We start from the raw sequence: 23,316 nt of genomic DNA, 5'->3' as shown, positions 1-23,316 counted from the left end.
AGATGGATGGATGGATGGATGGATGGTTATGTTGGTGCACGTTATTTATATTTGTTGGTTATAGACTAATTCAACAACTATTTAATGCTTTATCTTCATGTGTGGATGAGTGACCATAACACAATAGGAAATCACCTTAGTTGAATTTTTAGAAGCTTCTGTGTATGTGTGCAAAAACAAAATCAGTAAGACCTGTCAACAGGTACCAAGCACAAGTACAGAAAATGATGAGAAGTTATCGCTCTGTGAACCTTCTTAACAAGTTTAGCAAAACTGGAATTTATATAGATGAACATTTAAAGCACTGGATAATGTGCAGAATTGCTGAACTTGATATTAAACAGTGGTATTGTTCAATACGCCTTTTTGATAGGTGTGATTATTTTGTTTCTTAATTCATACCTTTGACAATTTTAATAAAGCTTAGTGGTTAGCACTGTTGCCTCACAGCAAAAAAGGTAAAAGGTTCAACTCCTGAGCGGGAGTCTTTCTGGTGTTTGCGCTGTCTCCTTGTGCTTGAGTGGATTTTACCCAGGTATTCTAGCTTCTATTGGTTTTTTGTTTGTCTGTGGCCCTGTGATGGTGAGCTGGGACAGGGTCTATGAGATCCCTGTCCTTGCATAGGATTAAGTGGGTGAAGCCTTCTCGTGCTACTGGGGTCAGCCGACAGGAAAGAGGACACAGGGTTTAGTTGAGAAATTGTTGGCTCTTATTGTCACCTAGACACCCACGTGTATCAGCACACTCTACAGCCATCATCTCTCACTCGGCAGCTCTGTGTCATCCCTCTGAGCGCCCTGCCGGTGTGCAGCCGCTCTTTAAGTACCCAGGCAGGGAAGAGAGATTGATTGGGCACAGGTGTGCCCAATCAGCTGAACCAGGGCCGCGCCACCTGTGCGCTGCTCCCCCACCGGCCACGCCCAATCATCCAACCTGCCACACACCCCCATCGCCAGACTCAGGCCGGGGACCATCCAGCCTAGCCAACCCTCTCCCCTCGGAGTGGGAGAGGAAGCCAGGGACCGCCATCTGAGCCCCCTGGCCTGAGTCCACGGGTCTTCCAGGTTCCTGGTGGCTGGGTCTCCCAGGTTCCTGGTCCCCGGGTCTTCCAGGTCGGGCCGACCGGTAAGACAGTTCGGGAGGTCGCCCTCTGGGCCGGGGCGACCAGCGAGCAGTTCGGGAGGTCGACCTCTGGGCCGGGCGGACCGGCGAGACAGTTCGGGAGGTCGCCCTCGGGGCCGGGCCCACCGGCCAGAGGGCCGTTCTCGGGACTGGACCGAGGGTGGCCTCGGTGCGGACGGAATCCGCGGTGCGAGGTGCGCCCAGGACCACCGCAGGAGCCGAAACAGGGGCGTCGCTCGCCTCACGTCCACGCATGTGAAGGAGCCTGTCTTCCGCGAACAGATTGGACGGACAACCCCTCCCCTGCCTGCTGCTGCGCCGCCAGCTTCTCCAGCTCTGCGGTCCGCCATTCCGCCTGGCTCCCAAGCAGGGCTGCCAGGTCCGCCAGCCCCTGCCCCAGCGATGCCACCGCCTCGAGGGTCCATTCCCTAAGTTCCAGCCAAGTCAGCCAACAGGAAAGAGGACACAGGGTTTAGTGGAGAAATTGTTGTCATCCCTCTGAGTGTCCTGTCGGTCTGCAGCCGCTCTTTAAGTACCCAGGCAGGGAGGAGAGATTGATTGGGCACAGGTGTGTCCAATCAGCTGAACCAGGCCCGCGCCACCTGTGCGCTGCTCCACCCCGGCCACGCCCAATCCTCCACCCTACCACAGTGGATATAGAAAATGAATGAATTCATATTTTCTTGGATCTGAGCAAATATTAGTGAGTCAGACAAAAGGAACAGACTGACTTTCTGTGACTCTGTTTCCAAAAGTCATAACAGTGCTATGTTATACAGTGCATGTTATTATTTCAATTCTGTAGTAAATATGTGGACAGCTCTTAAGGGGGATGCATACCTTTTTTTTTAAAGTGGGCAAAATTTCATCAGTTCTTAATTAAATGTCTGGGACATGTTTTAGTGAGACTATCACAGAGAGTGTACAACTACTCTCCATTCATCAATGTCCCTACAGCTTTGTTCACAAGAGCCAGTTGTAAAAGGTGAGGCACTTAACTCCACTCCATTCCTCTTTTGCAGGTGTTCCTCTTTTGAGATCTGTCATACAGCTTCAAGTTCCTATGCAATGATGTTTTCGAGACAAATTACACTCAATAGCCCTTGAAGCATGTTATTCTATTTGAGAAAGCAAATAGTTTCTTGCCTGGGAGCTCACACAAGAAACCACTTTAATACAACGACACAGCAGACCAATAAAAAAAGAAAAAAACTGTTGACTTTTGAAGTGATCTTTACTCTAAGATATTTACATTGACCTATCTGGAATTTGACCAGGAGGAATTGGTATGTATTAATCCTTGTTTTAAGAACCATCTCCGTCGGTCTATGAATACTACGCTAGCCAGCAGTTAAAAATCATATTGAAATCCCTCCATCACATTAAGAACTCTAGGCTTCACTGTCGGTCCGTTCCTCTGTGACTTCAAGATTTTTAAGAATAATTTGCTAATTGTATGAAAAAAATTTTGCGGATTTATACTTTAGCTATGCTTAAATCACAATTTTATAATGATGATGTATTTAATAACAAATGGGAGCTTGTTTTATCCAATTATTACTTAATTTCACTGATAGGTTAATATAAGGCACATCATTACTGATGAGATTTTGTAGATAGAATCTACACTAACAAAGACATTGTGGTATTCCCCCCCCTCTGGTCATCCCGCTGCTGCTTCCACATGCCTGCTGTGTGCTGCTGAGGTCCCCGACTCCCCCAGTCTGGCCTTCGGCAGGAGGGTCCCCCCTTATGAGCCTGGTCAGTGGGAGAGTGATGATAGCTCTGCAGTTAGTGATGCTAAAGTTTTAAAAATAATTTTTTTTAATTCCCCCCACTGTTTTTGGCTTCCTTTTAGTCACATGGCTTGGTTTTATGACAGCAGGCCTGGGTGGCATTGTCCCTGTGACATTTCATCTTTTGGGCAGTTTGCAGCCCTGTTACACCTTTTCACAATATCAATTCACATAGCACTGATGTGAATTCATTACATCTCCATTGTAACCTGCCAAGGGGGAACAGAACTATGTCTCCTCTGGCACGAAAGGTCAAGTGAGGCACAACAGACTCTACAGTTATAAGTAGCCTCTCATTTTTCTGTGACACTGCTAACAATCCAAATTTGCTCAGTTTTAAATGCAGAGTTTCCTTTACATGTAAATAATCGTGGTACACCGCCACACCAAAATAAAATCTGCCATACCTTCAAAACTATGATCTTTTTTTTCAGTTGTAACAAATGTAAATTATATTGTATGAATGGAATAATATGAACATAAAGTCTATATTTGCATCACAAACATGATTATTTCTACCTTTACTGGCGACAGTCAGTCATTTTGACCACTTTTGATTTTGTGCTACTCTATTTTTAGTTTCCGGGAATATCGTCCTGAAATTACTGGAGCCATTTGCTAAATATTATTTACGATTAAACAGTGTACTTCATCCATTTTTCACCTTGGTATCATAGTAAAATAACTAACCTACCTTGCTGCGCATTCTACCACCCGCTGAAACTGACATACATCATGTTCTGACATAAGTCATCCCAACCTTTTAATTGGATGGTCTCGGCATGGGGCGTAATTGTCCCCCACCGTGATCTACCAAGACTGTCTTGGACATTCCTACTGCGATTTCAGAGGTTCATTACTTGAACAAGTGCCAGTGGGCCAGCCTCATTTTCAGCTTGTTTAAGAAAAATAAGCTTATTAGCTTGCCAACACCTCGGGGTCACCCTCGACAGGACACTCTCTTTCAAAACCCATCTTCAGAATGCCAAAGCCAAGTTCAACACTCGGAACAACATCCTGTGCAAACTGGTAAACTCAAAGTGGGGTGCTGATCCATCAACCATCCGTGCAACTGCCCTAGCCCTTCTTCACAGCCGAATATGCGTGCTAAAGCTGGAGCCGGACCCGCCACACCACACTGGTTGAAACAGCCCTCAACGACACCTGCCGCATCATCACAGGATGCCTAAAGACAACACCAGTCATGTGCCTCTATGCTTAAGCTGGCATTGCCCCCCCCCCCCCCCTACATCCGACGATCCATCATCGCGCAACCCGAGCGAAGAGCACAGGAGTTCGATACCAGGCACCCCCTGCATGGACACACAGCACCCCCACCCCGACTGAGGATCCAGGTGAGGAAACCGTATCAGGGAGCCATCTACACCAGGAGGTCCCGTAACCCGCAACCACAAGGGGGGGGGGGGGCTCCTCAGAGACCATCCCGGCCCGGACGGATAGAGGAGTCCACACCAGCATGGAGGGCTCCCAATGAGGAAAACACTGGAGCTAAAAGCTAAAAGAAAGAAAGCAGGATATGAAATTAAAATACACACTAAAATTGTTTAAAAACATAACATAAAATCCTAAAAGTAGGTCTAGAAAGCAAGACCTGCTAAAACAAGCATAACAACATCTTAAAACCATAAAGCCATAAGACTTGGGTTAAAACAACAAGAACAGCTAGTTAAAAAAAAATGGTATACAAGAAAGACTAAAAGGAATAAGCTAAAAGCCAAATTAAAAAGGTGAGTCTTGAGCCTGTTTTTAAAAACATCGTCGTCTCTGCAGCCCTGAGGTTCTCCGGCAGGCTGTTCCACCAACCTGGGCCGTAGTCATGAAATGATGCCTCATCGTGGGTTATGGTTCTAACTTTGGGAATGATTAAAAGGCCGGTGCCGGAGGACCTCAGGGTCCGCCAGGGTTTATAGGGTAAAAGCAGATCAGACAGATAAGAAGGCCCCAGACCGTTAAGAGATTTAAAAACTAATGAGAGAACCTTAAAATCGATCCTGAAGCGCACGGGGAGCCAATGGCAGCGGTTCTAAAACTGGTGTAATGTGAGCCCAGCTTCTGGTCTTCATCAGCACACGTGCAACTGAGTTTTGTAGTAATTGGAGACTAGAAATGCTCTTTTTGGGAAGACCAGAAAGCAGGGCGTTACAATAATCAATATGACTGGAAGTAAAAGCATGCATCAACAGCTCTGTGTTTGCCCGAGAGAGAAATGGGTGGACTCTGGTTCTTCTTAAGGTGATAAAAATCTATTTTTGTTGTGTTTTTGATATGACGAATTAAATTCAGCTCAGAGTCAAAAATAACATCCAGGTTCTTCACACAATGTGATGGTTTAAAATCTTGTAGTTGTGGTAAAAGTTTCTCTCTCTTGGCTTCAGGACCAATAACTAAAACTTCTGTTTTGTCCTGGTTGAGCTGTAGAAAGTTCTCTGCCATCCATGACTTTATATCTAAAATACAGTTAAGAAGGGTATCAATTGGTTTTGTGTCTTCAGGAGACACGGCGATATACAACTGTGTATCGTCAGCATAACTATGAAAATTGATGCCGTGCCTCCTGATGACGTCCGCAAGCGGAAACATATATAAATTAAAAAGTACTGGGCCTAAAATCGAACCTTGGGGTACCCCGTACTTGATTTTGTAGGTTCTTGAGGAGCATGCATCCATACTTACAAAAAACTGTCGGTCTTTGAGGTAGGAGCTGAACCAGTTTAAAACAGTACCAGAGAGGCCCGCTAGGTTTATTTAACAAAGTGGGGTGATCTACTGTATCGAAAGCAGCACTTAGGTCCAATAGGACCAGGACTGAGAGTTTCTGTGAGTCCATGTTACTGATATCATTAACAATCTTTAACAGGGCCGTCTCTGTGCTGTGGTTCATCCTAAAACCAGACTGATATTTCTCTAAAACATTACTATTTAAAAATTCACTGAGTTGGATAAAAAACTGGTAAGTTGGATGCAGGTCGGTAGTTATTAAGAACATTGGGATCTAGATTACTCTTCTTCAGACAGAGCCTCACAATTGCTGTTTTGAAGGCAGCAGGAAAGACACCTGTCTGAAGAGAGCAATTCATGATCGGTAAAAACTGATCCTCAAAGAATCCATAAAATGATTTTTAAAGTGATGTGGGAATCGGGTCTAAAAGGCAGGTTGTTGGATTCACTTGGGAGAAAACTCGACCAAGCATATTAGCATCAAGCAAAACAAAACCCTCCAGTGTTTCCTCAGGTAAAATCAGTGGTTCAGGTGTGTTACATACTGCGTTCTGTTGTAATAAGTAGTGTATGTTTACCTTTGTATATGTAATTTTGACATTTTATCATTTAAAAAACCCTAAAAAAAAGTAAACTACACCAAATACATGCACAAAATGTACTTTCAAAACAATATGACTTATTATGCAGCTGACAGTGTATTGTACAAACGAAGGATGTTTTGTTATTGAGCACATTGAGCAATTTTCTTTTTTTTCAGATTCATTTTGTGGCACTATTGCCCTTTATTGTGAAAGTAGGCAGACAGGAAACAGGTGGAGAGAAGGGGGGAGACACGCAGCGAAGAGCGACAGGCCGGGATTTGACCCTGCGCTGTCTGCCACTTTGAGCAATATTAATACCATTCGTTTCATTCTCGCTCCCAACCTTCAATGGGAAAAAAGGAGAGAGTAAGAAGGGCAAAATGTTAGATTTCCAAATCAATTTCTTTTCCAGTAAAGATACAATTCATAAGGTACCGGTATGTCAAATTCTCACACTTGGCTCCATGGTTGCATCCCTTTTGAAAATAAACTGTGAAATTGTGTCATTAAGCAACCACAGAGTAAGAAATGAAAGCACCAATTGATCAGCAAGTGGGGCTTATGAATGCAAGGGCCATGTTTTTCCTCTTCAAGCTGCTTTGCAAATGCATTTTTAATTTAATTGGTGAAGCTAGGTAAGGATGAGCCTACCTCAAAATCCCCTTGAATGAGATACCAAAGGGGGAGACTTACAGTATTTCATATACATACATACGTAGATACATACAGTGTGTGTGTACGTGTATTTTATTTACGTGTCATGTATTTAATATGCGTCCTTCATTTAATCGCTGTCAAGCGATTAACATTTTTTAGAGATTAATTAATTAAGATCTGTAATTAATTAATCTATTTTTTAATCTCACCTAAAAATTACTGAGAAAAGCCCTCAACTTTATGTTTTTTCCTTTAAATTCCTTACATTATTGTGGCAGATCAAAACATTGATATATAACAACAAAAAAAGTGGCTTTGTTAAGTACAGATACAGTCCAAGCCATTTAAATCCAAGAACATTCACCAGCCTCTCTGTCGCAGATGTGCACACTCAGTTTAGTTTGGGGAAGAGCGTTTTTGTGACTTGATAAATTGCTAACATCTTTACTGCTTACGTTAGCTGTGGCTGTGCTCGCGACCGGGTGCTTTGCGTTTATGTGGTAGGCTACACTTGAGCTGCTTCGGTGGTAAGCAAATTCCTTTTCCACAAAGAACACATATCACCCTACCTTTATCAAAGGGGGCTTTGGGGTGTTTTAGAAATGTAAATTACCCATTCACCGGACCGACAACTATCACGTATTCCTCCATTTTCACTTCTCTTCTCCGCTACTCACCGTTCCTCCCCATGGGCCATTGTAGCCTCAGCTACAGTGACAGCCTACCTGCTTAAGCTAAACAAGCCCAAACACAGTGACAGCCAATCAATGTCTACTTCAAGGTGCGACTGACCATTGTTTTCCACCCACAACTCAAGCACAAAAACCACCGCACAAACACAGATTTCATAATAAAGGCGACTTGGAAACAGAAAAAGTTTAATTAGAGATTAGAAAATAGATTAAGCGATTAAAAACATAATGCGCTAAATATGCCTGTAATGAATAATCGCAATTAAAGTTATAGTATGCAATGTTTGAGAGCTAGCAAGATTTGAAAGTGGCACCTCCTCTAAGCCCCGCCCCCTCCTCCCCCTCCCAGCTTAAATCATGTAAAAACTCTAACCAATCCGTTTCATTCAGTCCGAATGAAACGGATTGGTCCAGGACCAGAGGCTTGGCAGGGGGGAAAAGAACCAATCAGATGCCTTCATGCCGCCCACGATCTCCCGCCCCCCGCTGGGCTCCCTCCCGGCATACCCTACGGCTGTCACGGTCTGACGTTGAGTGGGTGTGTCTGGCTCCTCCCCACCTACCTGGCAACACCTGCAATCACTCTGGTGCAATCATGCCCACAGCATTTAAGGCTCAGTCCCTCTTCAACCCATGCCAGATTGTCTTGTGTTCTCCAAGCCTTCAGCCGTCTTTCAAGCCAAGTGAGTTTTTCAAGTTTTTGACCTTTTTGACCTTTTGATCTTTTTCTGCCCCCAGACCACGTTTTTGCCTAAGCCCTTGCCGGTACCTCTGCCTTCGCTGACAGCTTTTTTGGACTTTGACCTTTGCCTGCCCCTCGTCGGATTTTTGCCTGATCCTTGCCTGCCTTGATTTTGTTCAATAAATCTTTTGAACAGTTTTCCCTTGGTGTCTGCATTTGTGTCCATTCCTCGTGTGCCTGACAGAACAATCTGGCCACCATGGACACAGCAGACATGAACGCCCTGCAAGCAGCGGTTTCCGAACATGGAGCCATTCTGGGATCCCAACAACAAACCCTACGTAAGGTAGACCACAACCTAACCACTTTGGCTAATTCAGTTCAAACTCTCAACAATCAGATACAACAACAGCAGGCTTCCTCGTCTTCTGCTACTGCTGCTCACGCCCCTTCCAGTCAGGATTATGTACGTCAGCCTGCTGCCAGAGAGCCCAAGCTACCCCCACCTCAACCTTACAATGGTGAGCTGATTTTTGAGCTGCAGGCCTCTGCTTTTCCTACTGAGCACTCACGTGTAGCCTATATAATCACGTTACTCACTGGCAAGACATTTGGGGAACAGCTATGTGGGATTCTGAAGACCCTGTTTGTGATGACTACGACAGATTTGCTGATGAAATGAAGGAGGTTTTTGACCGTTCTGTTACGGGCAGAGATGCTGCCAAGCAGCTACTCCAACTTAATCAAGGCAGCAGGTCTGTTTTTGATTATGCCATTGATTTCCGTACTTTGGCGGCCTCATGTGGCTGGGGGCATACTGCATTGTTTGATGCTTTTTTTGAATGGACTATCTGACACTGTAAAGGATGAACTGGTGTCTCAGGACCTGCCTGAGGACTTCAAGGAGCTGGTGAAGCTGGCTGGCAGGATTGATGCTCGACTAAGCGAATGGCGCTCTGAGAGAGGTTCATTCTGCCCTCGTCCCCGGCTTACCACTGCCCCCTCATTACCAGCACCTCAAGAGGCAGCCCCTCCTCCAGAACCCATGCAGCTTGATCGTGCAAAGCTGTCTCCTGAGGAACGCATGTGCCGCCGCCTCCAGAATGCCTGTTTCTGCTGTGGCCAGACGGGTCATCTCTGCCTCAAGTGTCCGTTAAAAGCAAACGCCCATCAGTAGAAACAGGGCTTCTGATGGGCACTGCTCAAGGTAATTCCCCTGTCAAGCCTTCTTTTTTGCCTGTTTTGCTGCTTCTAAAGATCCCTGTGCTTCCCTTGAAGCAGCCCATATTGACTCGTGCAATTGATGGACGGAGTCTCACGCATATCACTCATGTCACAGAACACATATCTTTTCACGTGATGGATAACCTTCATGTCCCCATTGTCCTAGGCTTTCCCTGGCTGTCCGTTCACAATCCTCATGTTAACTGGGCTGATAACACAATTATGAGTTGGAGTCCATTTTGCCATTGTCACTGCTTAACCTCTGCTGCCACCTCTCTCTCCCTGGAGCCAGATAGGACTGAGGAGTTCCCAGACTTATCATCGGTCCCTCCTGAGTACCTGGACTTAAAGACTGTTTTTACTAAGTCCCGTGCTGTCTCCCTTCCTCCTCACAGGCCTTATGACTGTTCGATTGACCTCCTGGAGGGAGCCATGCCCCCCAAGGGGCGCCTCTATTCTCTTTCACCTACAGAAACCGAGGCGATGAACAAGTACATCTCAGAGTCCCAGGCCATGCATCGATTTCAGAGGTTTAAATGATATCACTGTGAAAAATCGTTACCCATTGCCACTCATGTCTACAGCCTTTGAATTATTGCAAGGTGCTAAAGTCTTCACTAAACTTGACCTGCGTAATGCCTACCACCTGGTGAGGATAAAGGAGGAGATGAATGGAAGACAGCCTTCAACACTCCCACAGGGCATTATGAATATCTTGTTTTGCCTTTTGGTTTGACTAATGCCCCTGCTGTTTTTCAGGCCTTGGTCAACGATGTGCTGAGAGACATGGTCAATCGTTTTGTTTTCTGTTATTTAGATGACATTTTGATTTTCTCTTTCTCCCTCGAACAACACAGACATCATGTCCGGCAGGTCCTCCAACCACTCCTGGAAAATCGCCTCTTTGTGAAGGAAGAGAAATGCGAGTTCCACCAGAGCAAAATGTCATTTTTGGGACACATTGTGAGTGCAGGCCATGTTCATGTAGACCCCTCCAAGGTTAAGGCAGTCACTGATTGGCCCACCCCGACCACGAGGCGTGACCTCCAAGGCTTTTTGGGTTTCGCCAATTTTTACTGCAAGTTTGTACGCAACTTTAGTACTGTTGCTGCCCCACTCACAGCTCTGACCTCCCCCAAGGTGCCTTTTCACTGGAATTCTCAGGCGGAGGATGCTTTTTCCAAACTCAAGAATTGTTTCACAACTGCACCTGTTTTAACTGTCCCTGATCCCTCTTTGCAGTTTGTAGTGGAAGTTGATGCCTCAGAGACCGGAATCGGTGCAGTGCTGTCCCAGAGGTCCCCCAAGGACAACAAACTGCACCCCTGTGCCTATTACTCTCATCGCCTATCTCCTACAGAGCGCAACTACATCATAGGGGACCATGAACTGTTGGCTGTGAGGCTGGCCCTTGAAGAGTGGCAGCACTACCTCGAGGGTGCAGTTTTGCCCTTCTTCGTTTGGACGGATCACAAAAATCTTGAGTATATCAGGACAGCTAAACGCCTCAATTCCCGCCAACCTAGATGGTCTCTGTTCTTTTCACGTTTCCATTTTACCCTCTTGTATCGCCCAGGTTCTAAGAACACTAAGCCAGATGCTTTATCAAGGATTTATTCACCAGAGAAGGAGTCCGTGGCTCCTAAGCCCATTTTGTCTCCCGAGCTGATAGTCGGAGCTGCAAATTTTGACATCGAGTCTCAGGTTCGGAGGGCCCAGCATCAGGAACCAGACCCAGGTAATGGGCCTACTGGCTGCTTGTTTGTCCCCACAGCTGTTTGCCCTGCAGTACTGACCTGGGGACATGATTCTAAGTTGGTGTGTCACCCGGGTATGAAGCGGACTCTGACCTTCATCAAACAACGCTTCTGGTGGCCATCTATGAAGACGGATGTGGAGCAGTTTGTGGCGGCCTGTGATACATGCGCCCGGAACAAGCACAGTAACCAACCCCCAGCTGGCCTTCTCAGACCCCTTCCTGTTCCACATCGACCCTGGTCCCACATAGCCATCAATTTTGTCACTGGTCTTGAGGTGTCCGAAGGTAACACATGCATACTTACTGTTGTTGACAGATTCTCTAAAGCAGTTCATTTTGTTCCATTGACTAAGTTACCCACAGCCAAGGAGACGGCAGAACTGCTGATCACCCATGTTTTCAGGCTTCATGGTTTACCCCAGGATATTGTTTCGGACAGAGGCCCACAGTTCTCTGCCCAATTCTGGAGAGCATTGTGCAGACTCATCGGTGCCACGGCCAGCCTGTCATCTGGTTTTCATCCTCAGACCAATGGCCAGACGGAGCGCGCTAACCAGGACCTGGAGATGGTTCTCCGGTGCATGACCTCCTCCAACTCAGCATCGTGGAGTAAGATGCTTCCCTGGGTGGAGTATGCACATAACTCCCTTCCCGCTACTGCTACTGGTCTTTCCCCGTTTCAGTATTGCCTAGGTTACCAGCCTCCACTGTTTCCGGCACAAGAAGAGGATGGCAGTTCCCTCAGCCCAGGCGTTTATTAGGCGATGTCGGCGAACCTGGGTGCAGGCCAGAGCTCGTATGCTAAGGTCGGTGGCCTACTTTAAGAAGCAGGCTGAAAAACGTCGCTCAGCAGCCCTCCTCTACAGTCTTGGACAGAAGGTCCTGCTTTCCACCAGGAATCTGCCTCTGAGGGTCCTGTCCCGGAAGCTGGTACCCAGGTTTGTTGGACCCTTCCCAATTTCTAAGGTCATCAATCCTTCTACCGTACGACTCTCACTACCTCGGCCCACGCAACGTGTTCACCCTGCCTTTCATGTCTCCCAAGTCAAGCCTGTGGTTCTCAGCCCTTTGTCCCCTCCCTCCAAGCCCCCTCCGCCTCCCAGGGTCGTTGATGGTGGTGAGGTGTTTACTGTCCGGAAGTTGTTGAAGGTCCGCCGCAGGGGCCTCCAGTACCTTGTCGACTGGGAGGGCTATGGGCCTGATGAGCGGTGTTGGGTCCCTTCCAGGTTCATCCTGGCTCGTTCCCTCATTCGGGACTATCACCGTGACAATCCTGGTGCCTTGGATGGGACGCCAGGGGTTTCCGTCGGAGAGGGGGTCCTGTCACGGTCTGAGGTTGAGTGGGTGTGTCTGGCTCCTCCCCACCTACCTGGCAACACCTGCAATCACTCTGGTGCAATCATGCCCACAGCATTTAAGCCTCAGTCCCTCTTCAATCCATGCCAGATTGTCTTGTGTTCTCCAAGCCTTCAGCCGTCTTCCAAGCCAAGTGAGTTTTTCAAGTTTTTGACCTTTTTGACCTTTTTTTTTTTTTTTAATACTCTTTTTATTGGTTTTTCAAATTTATAGGTACAAACATTAGAACAGAGCAAAATGAAATACAACAAAACATAAAAATAAAATTAAAAGAAAAAAAAAAAAAAAAACCCACCCCAAATCAACAGAAAGCGCTGCGCAGCACATATGCATAAAATGAATAAGTAAAATAGGAAAATTAAGAGACAGGTAAATGAAGAGCACATACATGGGATAAGTGAAAGAAAGAATAGGCAGTCCTCATCCTTCAGGGGCAGAAGCTGAGTTAAGGCTTCTGTAAGAAGGAGTGCAATGGTTCCCAGATCCTCCAAAACGTATCCGATTTGCGATGAAGGTCATGGGTCAACTTCTCGAGAGGAATAAGAGCAGAAATCTGTGATATCCACATGTCGACTGTGGGGACCTGGGGAGTGGACCACCGCAGCAAGATACATTTTTTAGCCAGGAACAAAAGAATTACCAGCAGAGATTTGGTGTCCGTGTCCAAAAAATTGTCTGGAGCAACATGGTTGAGTAAAAAGAAAGAAGGAGTCAGCGAGAGCTGTTTACCAATGACCTCCTGGATTACAGAGTGAACCCCCTTCCAGAAAATCTGGATGTGGTCACATGACCAAAACAAATGGATAAATGTACCTTTGTGTATCTTACATTTATAACAGAGGTTGGAAGTGTCAGGGAACATTTTCTGGAGGCGAACAGGAGTGTAATAAGTCCTGTGGAAAAATTTAAAGTTCTGTTCATATATAGAGATTGAGGTACATTTAGGAAAAGTCCCGCTGCAGATCTTGTCCCAGTCTCCAGGATTAAACGTCACCTCCAGATCACGCTCCCACAACAGCTTCAAAGAGTTATAAGCTGAAGAGTCAGAGTAAACCAGAGAAGTATAAATCTTGGAAATCAGTCCTTTAGGAGATTTTGACAGAACTATAGTGTTTTCCAGTTCTGACAGTCCCATGCGAATCCCGCCTGACTTCAGGAGAGAACCTATAAAGTGACGGATTTGGAGATACTTATAAAAATCTTTGTGGGGAATATTAAAATCAGCCCTGATTTGCTCAAATGACTTAACTGAGTCAGAGACCAACAAGTCTGTAAAGCTGGACAGGCCCTTAAATGTCCACTCCATCAAACCAATACTTCGTATCTGTGCTGGTAAATCTGGATTCAGAGCCAGGGGGGAACAGAAAGAGATGGCAGGGGGAATATTTAGGTATTTCTTCACATCGCGCCAAGCCAACAGTGTGTTATAAATAATTATGTTATCCTTGAGATGATGTAACTGATCTATAGTATTAATAAAAGGAAGAGAGTTCAGCCTTCTGGGATAACAAAAAAGGGATTCAAGACCCAACCATAGGGAATCTTTCCTGTTCATAAACCAATTTGACAATGTTTTAAGTTGTGCTGACCAATAATATAATTGTAGATTGGGCAGGGACAAGCCTCCCAGGTCCTTTGGCTTGGTAAGTAAAGAGAACTTAACTCTCGGATGTTTGTTATTCCAAATATAGCGAGAGATATGGGAATTTAGTGACTTAAAAAAGGCAGGAGTCAAATAGCACGGGAGATTTTGGAATAAATAGTTCAATCGAGGAAGAATATTCATTTTTATAGTGTTGATTCTCCCAAGAAGAGAAGTTGGGAGGGAGGCCCATTTTGCCAGATCATTCTTAACCTTTTGAATTAGAGGCGAATAATTATTTTCAAACAGACTGTTTAAGTCAGGGGTGACAAAGATACCCAAATATTTAAAACCCCTCCTCGACAGTTGAAAAGGAGACTGAATCGGCATATCCTGGGGGACATTGAAGGGCGTAGCAACCGATTTCCCTAGGTTAATCTTATAACCTGACAAAGCACTGAATGTGGCTATAGAATTCAAAACCGCCGGAATTGATTTCTCAGGTTTATTCAGATATAAAAGGACATCATCAGCAAATAAGGAAATAATGTGGTTTTCTTCATCTAACCTAACTCCAGATATATCAGGATGAACTCTGATGACCTCAGCCAAAGGTTCAATGAACAATATAAATAATAAAGGTGATAGGGGGCACCCCTGTCTGCAGCCCCTGCGCACTGGGAAGCCATCAGATAGCAGGCCGTTAGTGTTAACTGTGGCTATTGGGTCTGAGTAGAAGGTCTTAATTATATTAATGAAGTTAGAGCCCAGACCAAATTTTTCCAATAACGGAAACAAAAAAGACCATTGCACTCGGTCAAAAGCCTTCTCGGCATCAAGGGAGACTATCAGAGCCGGATTTTTATGAGTGTTAAAGTACTGAACAATATTAAGAGCACGGCGTACATTATCTGTGCCATATCTCGATTTGACGAACCCTGCCTGATCTGGGTTTATTATTTTCGGAAGGATGGTTTCCAATCTCCGAGCCAGTACTTTTGCAATGATTTTGTAGTCCACGTTGAGGAGACTAATAGGCCTAAATGATGAACAATCCAATGGGTTCTTATCTTTTTTCAAAAGAAGACTAATAGAAGCATATCTCCAAGAGGGGGGGATGCCGTCTTTCAGAATACCATTGATGGCCGGCATAAAAATTGGATGTATATCTGGCCAGAACTTCTTAAAAAATTCCAATGGAAACCCATCTGGGCCTGGACACTTCCCATTTGGCATAGATTGAATTGCAGCCCAGACCTCCTCCGGCGTGAATGGAGCATCTAAACTGGAGCGATCCTCCTCTGCAATAGTAGGCAAAGAAATATTATTTAAATAAGAAGCGATAGCCACGGCGTCAGTCTGCTCCGCGCTATACAGGGATTTATAGAAATCCCGGAATGTGCTATTAACAGTCACTGGGTCACATGTGACATCCCCACTCTGTGTTCTTATCATGTTAATTGAACGATCGTTATTTTGATTTTTTAATTGGTGGGCAAGCAGACGACTGGACTTGTTACCAAATTCATAATATTTCTGTTTTGTGTACAGAAGAAGCTTATGGACATGACGAGTATGATCCATATTAAGTTCAGTCTTAACAGCCACTAGTGCCTTTAAGTTTGCTGGCGTTGGTGATTGTTTATGTATTTGCTCCAATCTAGTCACTTCTCTTTCAAGATTTTTTCTGTTTTCCTCTAAGGTTTTTTTCTGGTGAGAGCAATAAGAAATAAGGTGTCCACGTAAGGTGGCTTTAGCTGCATCCCAAATTGTAGCAGAGGACACCGGAGAGCTTCCATTTTCGAGCCAAAATTGTGATAAGTTGTTCCGGACAAAGGTGCAGAAAGAGTCGTTATTCAAAGATGACGTGTTGAATCTCCAGGTGGGGGTTCTAGGAATATTAAATACCGGGTTAATGTACAGATGTACCGGAGCATGGTCTGATAAAACAATAGAGTCCATACAACAGGTTTGAACAGAATGTAAAAAGTTTTTGGGAATAAAAAAATAGTCTAGTCTAGAATACGAATTGTGGGGATGTGAATAAAACGTGTAGTCCCTCACTTTAGGATTCAGGTGTCGCCATATATCTATCAATCCGGTATCGGTGCATAAGTTTTTAAGGACGGTAGATGACCTTGGGTTAGATACGTTTGCAGAGGAGGATTTATCCAGAGAGGCATTCATTATACAATTAAAATCACCGGCTAAGAAGCCCAGGCCATTGCAATGATGATTAAACATCAATATCATTTGTGACATAAACTGGGGTGAATCAGTATTTGGGGCATAAACATTGAGAATAGTTATGTGCTGTTTAAGAATCGAACCTCTAATCAAAATAAATCTGCCTTCTGAATCTTTTTCTTCATGTTCCAAGATGAAAGGAAGTTTCTTATTTATAAGAATAGCTGTGCCTTTCTTATTCTGTGAATGGGAGGAAAAGTAAACCTGGCCTACCCAGTCCCTCTTAAGTTTCAGATGTTCTGTATCACATAGCTTTGTTTCCTGGAGTAATGCTATATCCGATTTTTGTTTTTTCAAATATGTTAAAATCTTCTTCCTTTTAATTACATGGCCCAATCCTTGGACATTCCAAGTGGTAAGTTTAAGTGAACCAGACATGAGAGCCACAAAACACGAAAGTAACTGAGTAACAGGTACTGAATGAAGAGGAATTAATCAAAGTGCAAACAATTATATGAAAGAATGAACCTGGGCTCCAGACGTTTAACAATAGGAAAATAAAATGCAAAAAATCTGAACAGCAGCGCTTACCCTCCCCTATCCTGTCCCCAAACGACAGGAAAAAAAACCCCCAAAAGAAGTCACTGGGCAATCTAAGCATAGTCCAAATCCTAATTTAACAGTTAGATCACAGTAACAACTAAGACACCCGAAACAGTGTCCATACTCCAGGCTAAATGATGAACACCACTGAGAAACACCCCCGAACAATGAATTTCCAGATTATGACTTGGACCACAGCATTTGTGCAAGGTGTACGTAGACCACAAATAATGACATATGAGCTATTAAAGTTAACTCCAAAATTTAAGTGCTGTACTTGTAAAAAAATAAAAATCATGTAGAAGAAAAGGCACTGCAAAATGTGGGATCAGACTGAATACTTTGCAAAATTAACAGTTTTTAAGTATCCCGTGTTTTAAAGAGCGAAAAAGTGAGGGAAAGAAAAAAAGAAAAAAAAAAAAAAAAAAAAAAAAAGAAAAATATCACCCCCTGTATTAAAAGTCACTTATTTCCAAGGGGAAGAACTGCAGATTACAAATTAAATCAGCACCGTTGTGTAGATAACTCTCTTAGAGTCCATGTGGTGGTCGCACACACAAAAAGAAAAAAAAAAAAAAAAAAAAAAAAAAAAAAAAAAGGCACAATGCTCAGTGGGGGCTCAGTGTAGATGTAACGTCCGTCTTTCTCCGTTATAAGTGATAACATAAGAAATGAAAAAAGAAAAAATACCTCACTTTAAGGTGTCCAGGAATGCAGCCGCAGCTTCGGGGGTGTCAAAAAGGCGAATTTGCCCTTCGTGGAGACACCGGAGGCGCGCCGGGTAAGCAAAACCACGGTATTTATTATGACGCGCCAGCGCCTTCCCCACGGTGTCAAACTCTCGCCGCCTCCGCAGGACCCCCGCAGACAGATCGGGGTAGAACCGTAGCTGGGAGCCACCATGGGGGATGTCGCGTTTCTTCATCGCTGCTCTGAGCACCGCTTCTCTTTGGGAGTAACGCAGAAACCGGACCAGGACGCTTCTCGGGGGCTTGTCGGGAGCCGGGGCGGGAGCCAGGGCTCGGTGGGCGCGTTCGATCTCCAGCGCGGGGTAGTCAGCAGGCAAGCCGACCAAAGTCGGTAATGATGTCTGGAGGAAGTCCGCGAGGGGGATGTTGCCCTCCGTTTTCTCTGGAAGGTTGATAATCTTCAGGTTTTTACGTCGGCCACGGTTCTCTAGGTCATCAATTTTAAGTTGCAGTTGCTCCACTGTTTTTTCCAAGGCGGCTATGCCGGCGCCGTGAGCGCCGTGGGAGTCCTCCGCAGCGGAGACCCTCTCCTCAGCCTCTTCCATGCGCTTTTCCAGGTCCATCACTCGGTTAGAAAGAGCCGACAACGAGCTCTCCACCGATGTGACAGATACTTTTATTTCGTTTAGCGCACCGTCAATAGTATCCAGGCGAGCGCCGACTGATTGATCCATGTTGTTCACCCGGGAGGCCACAGACTTTATTTCAGTTAAAATCTGTTCCATAGCTGCTTGGTTAGTCGGTGCCAGCTCCGGAGAGCTAGCATGAGCTAGTTTAGCCTCGTCCGGTACACGTGCAGCCGGTTGTTCGGCGATTTTCATCTTAGTTGCGGAAGGCGACGGTGAAAAAATAGAATAGTCCTCGGCGCGCTGCTTTCTAGGCATCTCTCAGATATGATTCGGGTGATGACAGTGAGTTTACTTGGAGAAAGTTACGGATTTATCTGAAGCCTGGAGTGGAGAAAAGTCTCAAGTGTCCATCTTGATCCGGATCACGTGACCACCCCCGACCTTTTTGACCTTTTGATCTTTTTCTGCCCCCAGACCACGTTTTTGCCTAAGCCCTTGCCGGTACCTCTGCCTTCGCTGACAGCTTTTTTGGACTTTGACCTTTGCCTGCCCCTCGTCGGATTTTTGCCTGATCCTTGCCTGCCTTGATTTTGTTCAATAAATCTTTTGAACAGTTTTCCCTAAGTGTCTGCATTTGTGTCCATTCCTCGTATGCCTGACAACGGCGTAGGGTACGCTGTAGCCTACGGCGTAGCCGTGGCTCTAGAGCCTGCAGCGCACCGCCACCCGCTCTCCGCTCTCCACTCTCGTCGGGATGGAGATGCCGGTGGGCAGGATGCACGTTTGGGTGGGCACAGCCCACCCCTGCCCCCCCTAAAACCGGCCTCGCTTCCGGTGAATGAGACATGTGGTAGTTTTGTTGAAAATGTGCTGTCCAAAATGTCCTGGAAAACTGGACTCCTGCAAATGCGCGTTCCCCAAAGTTTGTGGGGGCGTGGCTTTGGACGGAGCGCTGACGGGAGGGGGAGGAGAGGGCGGGGCTTAGAGGAGGTGCCACTTTCAAATCTTGCTAGCTCTCCAAAATCATGGATAATGCCTTTAATGCGCTGATTTGACACCCCTAATTATTTTGTAAATCACCACAAGTCGGCCAAAATTATCATTTTTTTTACATCAACCAACTGTCTTCTAAGCCACACCATCAACCCTTATCCATTGTTATTGTAATATTTCTTGTTCTGCTTGTCACTTCAGGTGTAGGTGAACAGTTAGGCAGGTATTATTATGGTAATTGTTGAATTTTACAGACTTGCAGGCTAGTTGGTGTCAAGAAGAAATGAAGGTCCTGGTGTGAGTCACAAAAAGTAAGGCTACGTACCTGACAGTATGAATTGCAATACAAATGATTGTAGTTTTTGTGTTTTCTTAGTTTGCACTGGAAAGAGTAATGACTGTAATGACTAATGTTTACAAACTGTCAGCATACCAGAGGGGGTGAGTGTCAGTGTTTGCAGACTCTGTATACCCTTTATTATGAGCTTTAACAGAGATTTGGGTTGTTAAAATCCACTGATGTGATTGGTAAGAAAAACTAAATGTTTCATAAAATACGAGTTAAGTAATCTTAACAAGCAAAGAGCAAATCAGTGCAATAGCAGAGGAGTTTGATTAATTATAACTGGCGACATTCACTAATTTCGTTTTACATATTGAAGTAATGACGATAATGGATTATGAACGATAAAATAGTAATAATATAATTCTAAATTCACATGTAACAGTGCTCAATTGTTGAATATTTTACCTGGTTTCCATGAGAAATGGTGATCTTTTGAAAGCACATTTTCTGAGGGGACTGGAATGGAAAAGAGAGACAAGAAGAGGAAGAGGCTGAGCAATTTCATCGTTTGCCATGTCCAGGTAATGACCCCAAAGTCATCTTTTAGAGTCATAGTCCAGCCCATTGCTTCTTCTCTTACTCCTGTGAAGGGAAAAGAAATTCATAATTTTACTGACAGGGACAAGTTTCATCGCAATACATTACTACTACTGCTGTCAAGTGATTAAAAAAATTGAGAGATTAATTAATTAAGATCTGTAATTAATTAATGTAATTAATCTATTTAAAAAAAAACTCACCTTAAAATAACTAAGAAAAGCCCTCAACTTGAGGTGTTTTCCTTTAAATTCGTTACATTTTTGCGGCAGATCAAAATATCGATATATAACAAAAAAGTGGTTTCATGAAGTTATTTATTTATTTTTTAAAAAGACTTGACCAGATGCAGTCCTAGCAATTTACATCCAGTTGGCAAGAACATTTGCCAGCCTCTCTGTCGCAGACGTGCTCATGGGCGAGTGCTCTCCTCCAGTTTAGTTTGGGGAAGAGCGTTGCAGTGGCTCGATAAATAGCTAACATTTTTGCTGCTAATGTTAGCTGTGAGCAAAGTAAACTTGAGCTGCTTCGGTGGTAAGAAAAGTCCTTTCACAAAGAACACATATGACTCAACCTTTATCAATGGTGCGGTCGGGGCGTTTTAGAAAATGTAAATTCCCCATTCACTGGACCAACAACTTTCTCATGCTCCTCCATTTTCACTTCACTTCTCCACTACTCCCCGTTCCTCCCCATACCAGTCCAGCTACACTGGGAGTCTACCAGTGTATGCTAAACAAGCCCAAACAGTGACAGCCAATCAATGTCCACTTCAAGGAGGGACTGACCATTGTTTTCCACCCACAACTCAAGCACAAAAACCACTGCATAAACACAGATTTCATAATAAAGGCAATTCGCAAACAGAAAAAGTTAAGTTAGAGATTAAAAAATAGATTAAGCAATTAAAAAACATAACGCGCTAAATATGCCTGTAATTAATTAATTGCAATTAACGCGCAAATTTGACACCCGTAATCATTACATTTTTTTTTACTGGATTACAAATCAATGGTTCCTGATATCTCAAAGAATGCCACAGATTTTATTTGATTCCATTCAGGTGCTACCGATCAATATAAAACTTTTTAATCATGTTGATTGAGGACAATCACTTCCATTCATATCAAATTATGTAACCAAGTCATTTTACATTTTTATTTCAAGGTTCAACCAGACAGATGAAAAAATAAATTCAGCCTCTAATAAAAAAATAAAGCATAAAAAAATAAATGGTAACATGTCTTGATGAGGATTATGTGCATTTAGACTTGATCAATATTTTAATTCTGTATTGATACTATTGGATTATTCATCATTTTATCAATGTAACAATGCAGAGTGATGGATTATAACAGCCCTATTTTTAATCAGAAACATGACTAGAATCATGGGCCAGAAAGAGCCAGAGGAAGCGATTGTATGAGGCTCTTACAGGGACAGAGAATAATGTCACTCAGACTCAGATATTCTGCAGAAAAGTGTACAAAATGTATCTCTGAGGCCTCCGGCTAAGAAACATAATAGTTAATGTCACTCTGTAAAATGCAGCATTTTCTCAGATTTCTAGTTTGCAGAATCTTTTTTTTTGTGAGTCCAGAATACAAGTGCAATAAAACAGATGCTTCTTCTGTTCCAATATCACCATCATCATCATCATGTCATTAATTCATTCAAAAAAGAAATATGGGCAGAAACAATTGCTGAAGGAAGGGGAGACTCATTTTGTAGCAGTAGGCTATGGGGTATTCGTACTACTTAATCGCAGCTCTTTTTTTTCTCTCCACTGTGAGTCACATCCTAGGACTGTTCAGGATTAGTCCTGGATTTACAAGGCTCCTCAGTGAATTGCATCAAAAGCATAATGAATGAATACAAAATTTAGTCTGTAACACCTAAACACCTGGGTCCCAGAGAATGATGGTGTGGTGTTTCTGACTGCAGTGACTCATTTTCCCCAAAAAATTGTCGCTGCACTGCAACACAAAATGGACTTTATGTCTCACAGACCAATTTGTGCACTTTGTTAATCAGCACTTATAAAGCTCAACATAAAACATTTTGACATAACAGCTAAGTATGTTTGTAATAAGATAAGAAAAAAATGCCCCAAATAAATGAAATAAGGAAGTGTTGCAAAATTAAAGACTAGTCGCTGGCTGGTGGTGTTCAGAAAACGACGTGGCCTTCATTTACAATTGGGAGACTTTTTGAGGAAAGCCGGATTAGAAGAGACGGCATTCATCCCACCGGGGGTAGTGCAGCTCTTGTCTCTAGTAATTTGGCCAGTTTTATTAGACACTCCCCCTGACAATGCAGGGTCCAGGCCAGGATGCAGAGATGCAGCCTTATACACTTCTCTTCTGCTGGACCAACGCCTGCCAATAAAACTGTAGGATTGCATTATGTAATTGGCGACTCTAAATCTGTAGGATTGCATTATGTAATTGGCAACTCTAACCAGGTGCCTAGCAAAATAGAATTGGTTGCAGTTCCCTGTCCTCCAAAAGTTCACCAGGTGCAGCGTTATAGAGGCGTTAACCAAAATAACCTTGTAAAAATTAAAACCAATGCGCATTTGGTACCAATAAGAGACCGAAAAATTAGATGCGGACTACTAAATATACGATCGTTAAGCTCCAAGATATTTTCTGTTTAACAGAAACATGGCTACAGGAGGAAGAGTATGTTAGTTTGAATGAATCGACTCCGCACGGCTACTTTAATCATCATATTCCTAGAAACACGGGCCGAGGCGGAGTCACCGCAGCAATGTATAACTCCAGTCTCCAAACAAAAACTGAACCTAAGTGCAATTATAATACATTTGAAAGTCTCACGCTTAGTCTGAAATTTCCGAGCTGGAAATCAGAGAAGTCAGTTTTATTAGTGGTAGTGTACCGGCCCCCTGCTGGTGCTTATCTCATCTGTCTGAATTTTCAGATTTCTTATCTGGTTTATTGATCAGTACAGATAAATTCATCATAGTGGGTGACTTTAATATTCATATGGATGTTGAAAGCGATAATCTTAAATTAGCTTTCAATTCTCTTCTAGAATCAATGGGTATCTCACAAAAAGTGGACAAGCCGACGCATTTTTTTAATCATACTCTCGATCTCGTTCTCACCTACTGTGT

At 44.0% G+C, this 23,316-nt stretch overlaps 1 protein-coding gene across 1 annotated transcript in view; it reads right to left on the bottom strand.

Annotated features, from left to right (window-relative positions):
• thsd7ba (thrombospondin, type I, domain containing 7Ba) overlaps positions 1–20,205 on the bottom strand; it is a 326,602-nt gene extending 306,397 nt beyond the window's left edge. Inside the window, exon 1 of the mRNA XM_061723024.1 lies at positions 20,046–20,205. Coding sequence (XP_061579008.1) covers positions 20,046–20,205 — 160 coding nt within the window. The remainder of the gene's footprint in view (positions 1–20,045) is intronic.
• Positions 20,206–23,316: the final 3,111 nt, after the last annotated feature.

This window comes from Cololabis saira, chromosome 6 (genome assembly GCF_033807715.1).
Source record: "Cololabis saira isolate AMF1-May2022 chromosome 6, fColSai1.1, whole genome shotgun sequence".
Lineage (NCBI taxonomy): Eukaryota > Metazoa > Chordata > Actinopteri > Beloniformes > Belonidae > Cololabis > Cololabis saira.
The sequence above is the reverse complement of the archived record's forward strand: the minus strand, read 5'-3'. Positions and strand labels throughout refer to the sequence as shown.